The 11,747-nt window shown below is 51.6% G+C and overlaps 1 protein-coding gene across 1 annotated transcript in view; it reads right to left on the reverse strand.

Annotated features, from left to right (window-relative positions):
* Positions 1 to 10,498, reverse strand: part of LOC105361331 (uncharacterized) — a 21,250-nt gene extending 10,752 nt beyond the window's left edge. Inside the window, exon 1 of the mRNA XM_011498463.1 lies at positions 10,302 to 10,498. Coding sequence (XP_011496765.1) covers positions 10,302 to 10,489 — 188 coding nt within the window. The 5' untranslated portion in view covers positions 10,490 to 10,498. The remainder of the gene's footprint in view (positions 1 to 10,301) is intronic.
* Between the last annotated feature and the right edge of the window lie 1,249 nt (positions 10,499 to 11,747).

The raw sequence follows: 11,747 nt of genomic DNA on the forward strand, positions 1-11,747 counted from the left end.
GAAGGGGTCAGGGGCTTCTTTGTCCCGGGATCCATTAATTCCATCGGGAGCGTTCGATTTGCTTCTCTCGTATCCGCTTCCTTTTACGTTTTTAACGAGCGCGCGGCCGATAACCGATTGAAATCCAGAATCGAATCCCTCATCGCGGGCGCGCGTCGCTGTGGGCAACTTATGCATGGGCTACGCAGCGCATGGACTCGAGGGTCCTTCGAATTTAATTGGAATGTTTCGAGAAAGGATATATCCTCGAATCGGGTCGAATTTAATGAGGCGCGTGTTCAATTCGGAGCCGCTCGCGCAGCCCCGAGCCCCGAGTTCTGATTTCAATACCCGCGCCCGGGTACCTCGGGATCAACAGGGCCTCTCTTGGAGATGCTCTTGGTAGTGAAGCGTCGGTGCCGTGCCAAAAGTCCCTCGCCTCGGCAATCCGTCCTGGACTATAGCGAGAGGAAAGGACGAAGCCTCTCGTCGTCTTTTCCAATTGATTTTATCGTTTAACGATTGTCGTCCTCCGGATTTTATGAAATATTTTATGCCTCGTAACAATATCTCGGAGTACTACGATGATAATCGATCCATGTCATGTTGGAACGAGTCGTAAATTGTGAAAATGACCATTGGTGGGTGGATCGGCCAAGCGTTCGGCAAAGCGCGACGTTTACAATGTTTTTGGCGTGAAGGCGCGAGGCCTTGGATTTACAGGAGTCAGGCGATTCGAGAAGGAGAGGCATTGCGGTTGAATAACCCACGCTCCCCGGCAATATTACACTGTAATATTTATAAAACTGCGTTGTCCCGTCTGCTTTAGGATGCCGGCATTGCTTTGAGAGGACGTAGATTGCGGTGAGGCTACGATGGCACGACGCTTGCAAAGGCAAACGCAATAGGGTTATTAAGAGTACGTTTCTCTCCTCATCTTTTTCAACAGAACATTTTCAACAGAGCATTAATGCTCGTTTATTCCTTAATGGCGACTATTTATGTGCGCTAAAGTGATTTCCATAACCGTAAGGCTACGTGTCTATTCTCTACTCGTACCTTCGATGGATAATTGTAGTCATTGATATATGAAGGCACTTATATTTGATATCGATAAGCTTCTTTTTGTTCTTTTGTTGCTTTGTTGCTTTGTTGCTTCGTTGCTTCGTTGCTTCGTTGCTTCGTTGCTTCGTTGCTTCGTTGCTTCGTTGCTTCGTTGCTTCGTTGCTTCGTTGCTTCGTTGCTTCGTTGCTTCGTTGCTTCGTTGCTTCGTTGCTTCGTTGCTTCGTTGCTTCGTTGCTTCGTTGCTTCGTTGCTTCGTTGCTTCGTTGCTTCGTTGCTTCGTTGCTTCGTTGCTTCGTTGCTTCGTTGCTTCGTTGCTTCGTTGCTTCGTTGCTTCGTTGCTTCGTTGCTTCGTTGCTTCGTTGCTTCGTTGCTTCGTTGCTTCGTTGCTTCGTTGCTTCGTTGCTTCGTTGCTTCGTTGCTTCGTTGCTTCGTTGCTTCGTTGCTTCGTTGCTTCGTTGCTTCGTTGCTTCGTTGCTTCGTTGCTTCGTTGCTTCGTTGCTTCGTTGCTTCGTTGCTTCGTTGCTTCGTTGCTTCGTTGCTTCGTTGCTTCGTTGCTTCGTTGCTTCGTTGCTTCGTTGCTTCGTTGCTTCGTTGCTTCGTTGCTTCGTTGCTTCGTTGCTTCGTTGCTTCGTTGCTTCGTTGCTTCGTTGCTTCGTTGCTTCGTTGCTTCGTTGCTTCGTTGCTTCGTTGCTTCGTTGTTTTGCGTGTGTTTTTATTTTCACTTTATTTTCTTGCCTTTGAAAATTAATGGCAAGCGGTAAAATTAGTAATGATTCGTATTGTCGGCAAATAATAAGTGCAAAATAATAACCGATAAAGTTTCCTAGATAGCAATTTATTTTTCCAATTATATATTAATAATAGAGTAATCTGCAATTGGAAATTTTCTATTTCAATGATATTTTCTTTTATTTGCTTTTACATACCAAAGGGGCTGAAGATTCGATTATAAATGAGAATTATGAATAATAATTTTCAAATTTATGTAACGTTTAATTTTGCTACATTACAATTATTGCATTGGCAATTGAATTCGTAAACAAAAATAATAATAATAATAATAATAAATAAACAGACAAAAAAACACACACGCGCGTGCGCTTTATCGTTCATACTTTGTTCACTTTAATATTGAATTTTATGATATAAAATTGACAGCGCAAATGTCCTTAAAAAAAAATAGAAAACTCCTTAAGTGCCTTATAAAGAATGTAATAATAGTATAAGTTATAGTATAAATAGTAATAGTAAGCGTAACAGTAAATGTATAGATAAATTAAAATTGTCAAGTAAGTCTGCACAATGGCGAATTTTTTTTATTTTTTATTTATTTTTTTTTTTTTTTTCATTAAGTTTGTCGATTCACGAAAATTAAGCAAAGAATTTGGTATTAATAAGATAAATAACAAGGATTTATAATATCTTATGAATGATTTTCATGATAATTTACCAATTTATTATGACTATATTTTCATACTTTGAACTATTCGGATAATGTATTATTATTCTCAATGGCTAAAAATGCAATAATTGAAAAGATTACACCAGCGAGAATTGTCGCAGAGGAGAAAGTATAACGAATAATTGAAAGTCGTAGTTGCAAGAAGAGTCGCAACTTAGGAAGTGAATATCCTACGAAAGTAGAATATCAGAGTGGCAATAAAATACGAAGCGTGTCTCATTTGTCCCGTCCTGGGAGCTGGAAAACAAATGGAAAAGTACACGGATAATGAAAGGTGGAGATGGAGCTTCGGAGAGGCTGGGGATCGGTGCGAGGACAATTTCTTGATGTTATTAAGGCCAAAGCGCGGGACGACGATTCCTTGGAGATGAGCCACCATTAGGTGCGGGGGTGCAAGGTGCAAGCTTGCCAGTCACTGATGAGTGTAAGAGAGCGAATCGCGGCCACTTATTTTGCAATTTAGGAAATGGCCTTTTGAAGGATTTGAAGGATCGTTGCTCGCTACGCCTGAGATCCCGAGTTCTCGCAATGATGAAACACCGCAATCCATAATTACGCCTCTTTAACTCCCAACCGCTAAGCTCTTTTATAATTTACGGATGCTACGCCCTACTCGATTAGTCACCATTACTTTCTATTGCAAGCAGGTTGCGTTTTAACGGCAAGGCGCCATTTATTCCGATTAAACTATCTTAAGGTAGAACATTGAGCGAATGTTGCAAGTTGTTTGCGAATCGAATAGGTATGCACAGTTGTGGGGTAATTTAATTATTTTCACATACGGTGATTGCCGGCCGAGAGTCGCGACTTTGGTTTACGGTTTTGAGATATGACATGGAGCGAGATAAGAAGGAGGAGGAAGAGGAGGAGGAGGCGGAGGAGGAGGAGGAGGAAGAAAGAGCAGGTGGAGGAGAAAGAGGAGGAGAAGTAGGTGGAGGAGGAAGAGGAGGAGAAGTAGGTGGAGGAGGAGGTGGAGGAGGAAGAGGAGGAGAAGGAGGAGGAAGAGGAGGAGGAGGAGGACGAGGAGGTGGAGGAGGAAGAGGAGGAGGAGGAGGACGAGGAGGTGGAGGAGGAAGAGGAGGAGGAGGAGGACGAGGAGGTGGAGGAGGAAGAGGAGGAGGAGGAGGACGAGGAGGTGGAGGAGGAAGAGGAGGAGGAGGAGGACGAGGAGGTGGAGGAGGAAGAGGAGGAGGAGGAGGACGAGGAGGTGGAGGAGGAAGAGGAGGAGGAGGAGGACGAGGAGGTGGAGGAGGAAGAGGAGGAGGAGGAGGACGAGGAGGTGGAGGAGGAAGAGGAGGAGGAGGAGGACGAGGAGGTGGAGGAGGAAGAGGAGGAGGAGGAGGACGAGGAGGTGGAGGAGGAAGAGGAGGAGGAGGAGGACGAGGAGGTGGAGGAGGAAGAGGAGGAGGAGGAGGACGAGGAGGTGGAGGAGGAAGAGGAGGAGGAGGAGGACGAGGAGGTGGAGGAGGAAGAGGAGGAGGAGGAGGACGAGGAGGTGGAGGAGGAAGAGGAGGAGGAGGAGGACGAGGAGGTGGAGGAGGAAGAGGAGGAGGAGGAGGACGAGGAGGTGGAGGAGGAAGAGGAGGAGGAGGAGGACGAGGAGGTGGAGGAGGAAGAGGAGGAGGAGGAGGACGAGGAGGTGGAGGAGGAAGAGGAGGAGGAGGAGGACGAGGAGGTGGAGGAGGAAGAGGAGGAGGAGGAGGACGAGGAGGTGGAGGAGGAAGAGGAGGAGGAGGAGGACGAGGAGGTGGAGGAGGAAGAGGAGGAGGAGGAGGACGAGGAGGTGGAGGAGGAAGAGGAGGAGGAGGAGGACGAGGAGGTGGAGGAGGAAGAGGAGGAGGAGGAGGACGAGGAGGTGGAGGAGGAAGAGGAGGAGGAGGAGGACGAGGAGGTGGAGGAGGAAGAGGAGGAGGAGGAGGACGAGGAGGTGGAGGAGGAAGAGGAGGAGGAGGAGGACGAGGAGGTGGAGGAGGAAGAGGAGGAGGAGGAGGACGAGGAGGTGGAGGAGGAAGAGGAGGAGGAGGAGGACGAGGAGGTGGAGGAGGAAGAGGAGGAGGAGGAGGACGAGGAGGTGGAGGAGGAAGAGGAGGAGGAGGAGGACGAGGAGGTGGAGGAGGAAGAGGAGGAGGAGGAGGACGAGGAGGTGGAGGAGGAAGAGGAGGAGGAGGAGGACGAGGAGGTGGAGGAGGAAGAGGAGGAGGAGGAGGACGAGGAGGTGGAGGAGGAAGAGGAGGAGGAGGAGGACGAGGAGGTGGAGGAGGAAGAGGAGGAGGAGGAGGACGAGGAGGTGGAGGAGGAAGAGGAGGAGGAGGAGGACGAGGAGGTGGAGGAGGAAGAGGAGGAGGAGGAGGACGAGGAGGTGGAGGAGGAAGAGGAGGAGGAGGAGGACGAGGAGGTGGAGGAGGAAGAGGAGGAGGAGGAGGACGAGGAGGTGGAGGAGGAAGAGGAGGAGGAGGAGGACGAGGAGGTGGAGGAGGAAGAGGAGGAGGAGGAGGACGAGGAGGTGGAGGAGGAAGAGGAGGAGGAGGAGGACGAGGAGGTGGAGGAGGAAGAGGAGGAGGAGGAGGACGAGGAGGTGGAGGAGGAAGAGGAGGAGGAGGAGGACGAGGAGGTGGAGGAGGAAGAGGAGGAGGAGGAGGACGAGGAGGTGGAGGAGGAAGAGGAGGAGGAGGAGGACGAGGAGGTGGAGGAGGAAGAGGAGGAGGAGGAGGACGAGGAGGTGGAGGAGGAAGAGGAGGAGGAGGAGGACGAGGAGGTGGAGGAGGAAGAGGAGGAGGAGGAGGACGAGGAGGTGGAGGAGGAAGAGGAGGAGGAGGAGGACGAGGAGGTGGAGGAGGAAGAGGAGGAGGAGGAGGACGAGGAGGTGGAGGAGGAAGAGGAGGAGGAGGAGGACGAGGAGGTGGAGGAGGAAGAGGAGGAGGAGGAGGACGAGGAGGTGGAGGAGGAAGAGGAGGAGGAGGAGGACGAGGAGGTGGAGGAGGAAGAGGAGGAGGAGGAGGACGAGGAGGTGGAGGAGGAAGAGGAGGAGGAGGAGGACGAGGAGGTGGAGGAGGAAGAGGAGGAGGAGGAGGACGAGGAGGTGGAGGAGGAAGAGGAGGAGGAGGAGGACGAGGAGGTGGAGGAGGAAGAGGAGGAGGAGGAGGACGAGGAGGTGGAGGAGGAAGAGGAGGAGGAGGAGGACGAGGAGGTGGAGGAGGAAGAGGAGGAGGAGGAGGACGAGGAGGTGGAGGAGGAAGAGGAGGAGGAGGAGGACGAGGAGGTGGAGGAGGAAGAGGAGGAGGAGGAGGACGAGGAGGTGGAGGAGGAAGAGGAGGAGGAGGAGGACGAGGAGGTGGAGGAGGAAGAGGAGGAGGAGGAGGACGAGGAGGTGGAGGAGGAAGAGGAGGAGGAGGAGGACGAGGAGGTGGAGGAGGAAGAGGAGGAGGAGGAGGACGAGGAGGTGGAGGAGGAAGAGGAGGAGGAGGAGGACGAGGAGGTGGAGGAGGAAGAGGAGGAGGAGGAGGACGAGGAGGTGGAGGAGGAAGAGGAGGAGGAGGAGGACGAGGAGGTGGAGGAGGAAGAGGAGGAGGAGGAGGACGAGGAGGTGGAGGAGGAAGAGGAGGAGGAGGAGGACGAGGAGGTGGAGGAGGAAGAGGAGGAGGAGGAGGACGAGGAGGTGGAGGAGGAAGAGGAGGAGGAGGAGGACGAGGAGGTGGAGGAGGAAGAGGAGGAGGAGGAGGACGAGGAGGTGGAGGAGGAAGAGGAGGAGGAGGAGGACGAGGAGGTGGAGGAGGAAGAGGAGGAGGAGGAGGACGAGGAGGTGGAGGAGGAAGAGGAGGAGGAGGAGGACGAGGAGGTGGAGGAGGAAGAGGAGGAGGAGGAGGACGAGGAGGTGGAGGAGGAAGAGGAGGAGGAGGAGGACGAGGAGGTGGAGGAGGAAGAGGAGGAGGAGGAGGACGAGGAGGTGGAGGAGGAAGAGGAGGAGGAGGAGGACGAGGAGGTGGAGGAGGAAGAGGAGGAGGAGGAGGACGAGGAGGTGGAGGAGGAAGAGGAGGAGGAGGAGGACGAGGAGGTGGAGGAGGAAGAGGAGGAGGAGGAGGACGAGGAGGTGGAGGAGGAAGAGGAGGAGGAGGAGGACGAGGAGGTGGAGGAGGAAGAGGAGGAGGAGGAGGACGAGGAGGTGGAGGAGGAAGAGGAGGAGGAGGAGGACGAGGAGGTGGAGGAGGAAGAGGAGGAGGAGGAGGACGAGGAGGTGGAGGAGGAAGAGGAGGAGGAGGAGGACGAGGAGGTGGAGGAGGAAGAGGAGGAGGAGGAGGACGAGGAGGTGGAGGAGGAAGAGGAGGAGGAGGAGGACGAGGAGGTGGAGGAGGAAGAGGAGGAGGAGGAGGACGAGGAGGTGGAGGAGGAAGAGGAGGAGGAGGAGGACGAGGAGGTGGAGGAGGAAGAGGAGGAGGAGGAGGACGAGGAGGTGGAGGAGGAAGAGGAGGAGGAGGAGGACGAGGAGGTGGAGGAGGAAGAGGAGGAGGAGGAGGACGAGGAGGTGGAGGAGGAAGAGGAGGAGGAGGAGGACGAGGAGGTGGAGGAGGAAGAGGAGGAGGAGGAGGACGAGGAGGTGGAGGAGGAAGAGGAGGAGGAGGAGGACGAGGAGGTGGAGGAGGAAGAGGAGGAGGAGGAGGACGAGGAGGTGGAGGAGGAAGAGGAGGAGGAGGAGGACGAGGAGGTGGAGGAGGAAGAGGAGGAGGAGGAGGACGAGGAGGTGGAGGAGGAAGAGGAGGAGGAGGAGGACGAGGAGGTGGAGGAGGAAGAGGAGGAGGAGGAGGACGAGGAGGTGGAGGAGGAAGAGGAGGAGGAGGAGGACGAGGAGGTGGAGGAGGAAGAGGAGGAGGAGGAGGACGAGGAGGTGGAGGAGGAAGAGGAGGAGGAGGAGGACGAGGAGGTGGAGGAGGAAGAGGAGGAGGAGGAGGACGAGGAGGTGGAGGAGGAAGAGGAGGAGGAGGAGGACGAGGAGGTGGAGGAGGAAGAGGAGGAGGAGGAGGACGAGGAGGTGGAGGAGGAAGAGGAGGAGGAGGAGGACGAGGAGGTGGAGGAGGAAGAGGAGGAGGAGGAGGACGAGGAGGTGGAGGAGGAAGAGGAGGAGGAGGAGGACGAGGAGGTGGAGGAGGAAGAGGAGGAGGAGGAGGACGAGGAGGTGGAGGAGGAAGAGGAGGAGGAGGAGGACGAGGAGGTGGAGGAGGAAGAGGAGGAGGAGGAGGACGAGGAGGTGGAGGAGGAAGAGGAGGAGGAGGAGGACGAGGAGGTGGAGGAGGAAGAGGAGGAGGAGGAGGACGAGGAGGTGGAGGAGGAAGAGGAGGAGGAGGAGGACGAGGAGGTGGAGGAGGAAGAGGAGGAGGAGGAGGACGAGGAGGTGGAGGAGGAAGAGGAGGAGGAGGAGGACGAGGAGGTGGAGGAGGAAGAGGAGGAGGAGGAGGACGAGGAGGTGGAGGAGGAAGAGGAGGAGGAGGAGGACGAGGAGGTGGAGGAGGAAGAGGAGGAGGAGGAGGACGAGGAGGTGGAGGAGGAAGAGGAGGAGGAGGAGGACGAGGAGGTGGAGGAGGAAGAGGAGGAGGAGGAGGACGAGGAGGTGGAGGAGGAAGAGGAGGAGGAGGAGGACGAGGAGGTGGAGGAGGAAGAGGAGGAGAAGGAGGAAGCCGAAGAATAGAAGGGCGAATTGCGAGTCGTAATGTAGAGGCGTAAAGGATAGGCGACATCGTCATCACCGAGTTGAAAATGAAAAACGCACGCACAATGACTGTGGCGAAGGTAGGATATGTGTATGTGTGTGAGGGCGGAGTGGAGGGATAGAGGCAGAGACATTGGGTATTTTTATGCCCTTGCGTCCATTATTCGCCATGGATGAGAAGGACGGCGAAACTGTCATTTTGCGGCCGGACCCTCGTGACGAAACGGAATTGAAGGGATTACCGCGAAAAGGACTTATGTAGCCGGCGGGCGTCGCCCAATAATTTGAAAATGCGCCGCCACCGGCAACTTTTAACGAGTTGGCCCACGAACTCGACACCCCTTGCATCTCGCGATCTCCTCATCCCCTCCCGCAGCAGCAGTTTCTCTCATTCTCTGTCATTTGCGAAAGGTGCGTTGCCCCGTGCACTGGGGCCCCTCACCTCCTCCGCAATTACCGACTTTTCGACTTTTGGTTTCCACGTAATGCATCATTATCGTTGATGATTTTCTCGTGGTCAAGAGGTAGACAATTTATGAAAGGGATTATCGCCAAAGTGAAATATTTACACTTTGAAAAAACGAGCAAGAGCACTTTTTTTCTCAGCCAAGGTTTTTCGTAGAAATTGACGAAGATGCCCCGCCCCGCCCTTTTGTGCTCGGTGAGGCAATTCTTAGCTCCTCGTAACCAATGGTTTTCAATGTGCCGCTGACCCTTCGCTCGGATCTCGAGTCGGAAATATTTTCATTAGGAGGTATTTCGAGGATTGCCTCGAATATTTGGATTACTCGTTAAATTTATAGACTCGAATTATATGCGGCATAAATCGCTCGTGCATGTCGGCTAATTTGCCCTGCACCTAAGCTAAGATTGTTGGTTAATCAAGGGACTTTATCAATTAAGAGGAAGAGGAATGATGATTATTTAAATATCCTTATTGACGTATCGAGTAGCGTTTGAAAAGCAACAGATATTAAGCGAGAAAGTAAAAGCGAGAAATAGTTGGCAGGGCTGGAATGGACAGTTGCCCCACACCTCGCTGATAACAACTGCAATTTTGATATCGCCTCTCTTCATTCATTTACAGCCTCAAGCCCTCAAACTCGATGCCCACCACATTCTGACAATTAACTTTTATTCCGACTCTCTTTTGCCGCTGCGCTTTTATTTTGTTCTTCATTTTTTTTTTTGCTACCAAAAAAGCCAATTTTCGTAACGAACTGTAATGTTCGACGTCTGTCGACTCTATTGGTCGGAAGTAGACGATTATTTCTTTAAAGCAGGAACGAAATTACAACGTAACTGATTCTTCGAACTCATTTTGCGTTAGTCGTCTCTAATGCCATTGCAGGAGAATTAATAATAAACGATACGATTGAGGTTCCAGTGAAATAGTTCGTTGATACTTTAAGGTACTTTTTTGCAATACTGCACATACCGAGGTGATATAAACACGTGGACATTTTAATTTAAGGTTATGTATTATATTTTATCCAATATGAATATTTTTTGCGACAAAAGGAGCACCTCACGCGCGCGCGCACACACACACATACACACACACACACACACACACACGTATATATATATATATATATATATATTGTTCGAGCAGAGTATCGTAAGATTTGGTAAATCTCTCATTACATTGGATTATCGATCGACAATCGATCGATGCTCGGTATCACTTCCACGATGATTATTAAAATAATAACGATCGACAGTAGGAATTAACAACTTTGATTGCGCATTGACGTTTGATTGCATCGATTGCGGGCAAAAAACGTAAGATTATCCAACCCGTTGGAATGCCCGAGTGCGGGCATAGCGTATCCCAACGCACGAATGTTTTAGTTTGGAAAAATGATATAAGCCACGAGTCGAGAGAAAGATACCACCAATCAAATAAAATTGAGTGTATCGGTCAATATCGATTAATTGGGCAGCAGAAGAAGAGTTTGGGCACCGGGTAGCCGTGTGGCCGACAATTTCTCAAGTTTCTCAAGTCAAATCGTCGACTGTCCATGTGAAGTGACGGAAATAGCCGAGATTCGGCGGTGGGCCCATGAGTTTTGAGGGCAGGAGGACTCGAATTACCGTGCGTCGAAGAGCAACGGCGGCTCGATGAGGCCGGCCCGAAACAGCAGACACTTGTCAAGCAGCTCGTGGAGGTAGCCGAGAGGCTCGTCCGGTCGCTCGACCGCGAGGTGGCTCATAAGGAAGTTCAAGAACTCGGGAATCCGTCGCTCGTCCAGATAGCACGAGGTCTCGGCATTGCTTCTCATCGTCCCTCCTTCCGACTAAAACAAACGTCGAGGAATTAGTCGGCGATCCCCTTATCCAAGATCCTCGCGCGCCACTGTCGCGACGTGATGCACGTTCGAGTTCCTGGACATTTACAATCCATTGAATTTGCCCAGCTTATGTTTTATCCTCGCGAACAATCTAATCGATCGCCTAATTCGATACAATTTCCTAATTCCGGAAATTCACTTTGCTTACCCCGTCAGAATACTAGCTGAAGACGATGAAAATAACTCGTTTATAACTTTTATCGCGCGTTATGCGGATATTATCATGTCGCGCGCAGTACAAGTTGTAGAAAATAGATAAATTGCGGCTGAGGGAGCGGCCAACTTGGCGATAAACATTAACAGTGTTATTGCCTGCACAAGGCCTTTTATTATAAATAATGAAAATAGTGGATATATTAGCTCGATATTCAAGAATATTTATAGAATTGCCAGTCCTTTTATCTAACCTGGCGGACTAAAATTCGATAGCAAGAAGACTCAAAGGCTCTGCTTAACGCATACGTGCTACCAACGTCGCGCTACAATCCAACTCACCATTATACCAACATAAGTTTCTTAATAATTTGCTTGTATTTTAATGCTTATGTAACTGCACTCGATGACGACAAAGCGAAGGTAGATTCTTGCATCCGCGCATTTACGCGCACGACGGTATTTCCGGCTCTTCCGCTCTATGCATTTAACGCTAGGTATGCTCGTAATATCGTCCCAATCGCAACATGATGCTCAACAATATCAACTACCGGCCAATCCCACCCTCAAATCATTATGACACGAGATTTTAATGCACGAAATAACGATCTATCGACATCGTGGCGCCTTAATCTTAATCATAATCTTAAAGATCGGATTAAGGTGAGAAGGTCCTTTGCCGTGAGCGACTAAACAAGCGACGGACATATCACGGAGAATCCAACTGAACAGCTTAAGAGCAATACCATCGGGCGCCGCCAACTACGTGGGAATACCAATTTCACACACTGCCGATTTCACCGAAAATTCAGCTAACGTTCAATTTTTTTCAACAACTTGCCTCACTCCCTCGATCCCATTAGCGTAAGTAGCTTCGCGAGGCAGTCCTAATACCCGGAGCTTGAACGTCGTTACGCGAGCTCGACGATCCAAAGACGCGAGTGCGCGCGACCCCTCGACACCAAGGACTCGGCACACCCGAGAGCCCAATCACATGCCCAATTACAAAAGAACGCGCGCGCCCACCCAAATTACC

Source organism: Ceratosolen solmsi, unplaced genomic scaffold, assembly GCF_000503995.2.
Source record: "Ceratosolen solmsi marchali unplaced genomic scaffold, CerSol_1.0 scaffold30, whole genome shotgun sequence".
In the NCBI taxonomy this organism is placed as follows: domain Eukaryota; kingdom Metazoa; phylum Arthropoda; class Insecta; order Hymenoptera; family Agaonidae; genus Ceratosolen; species Ceratosolen solmsi.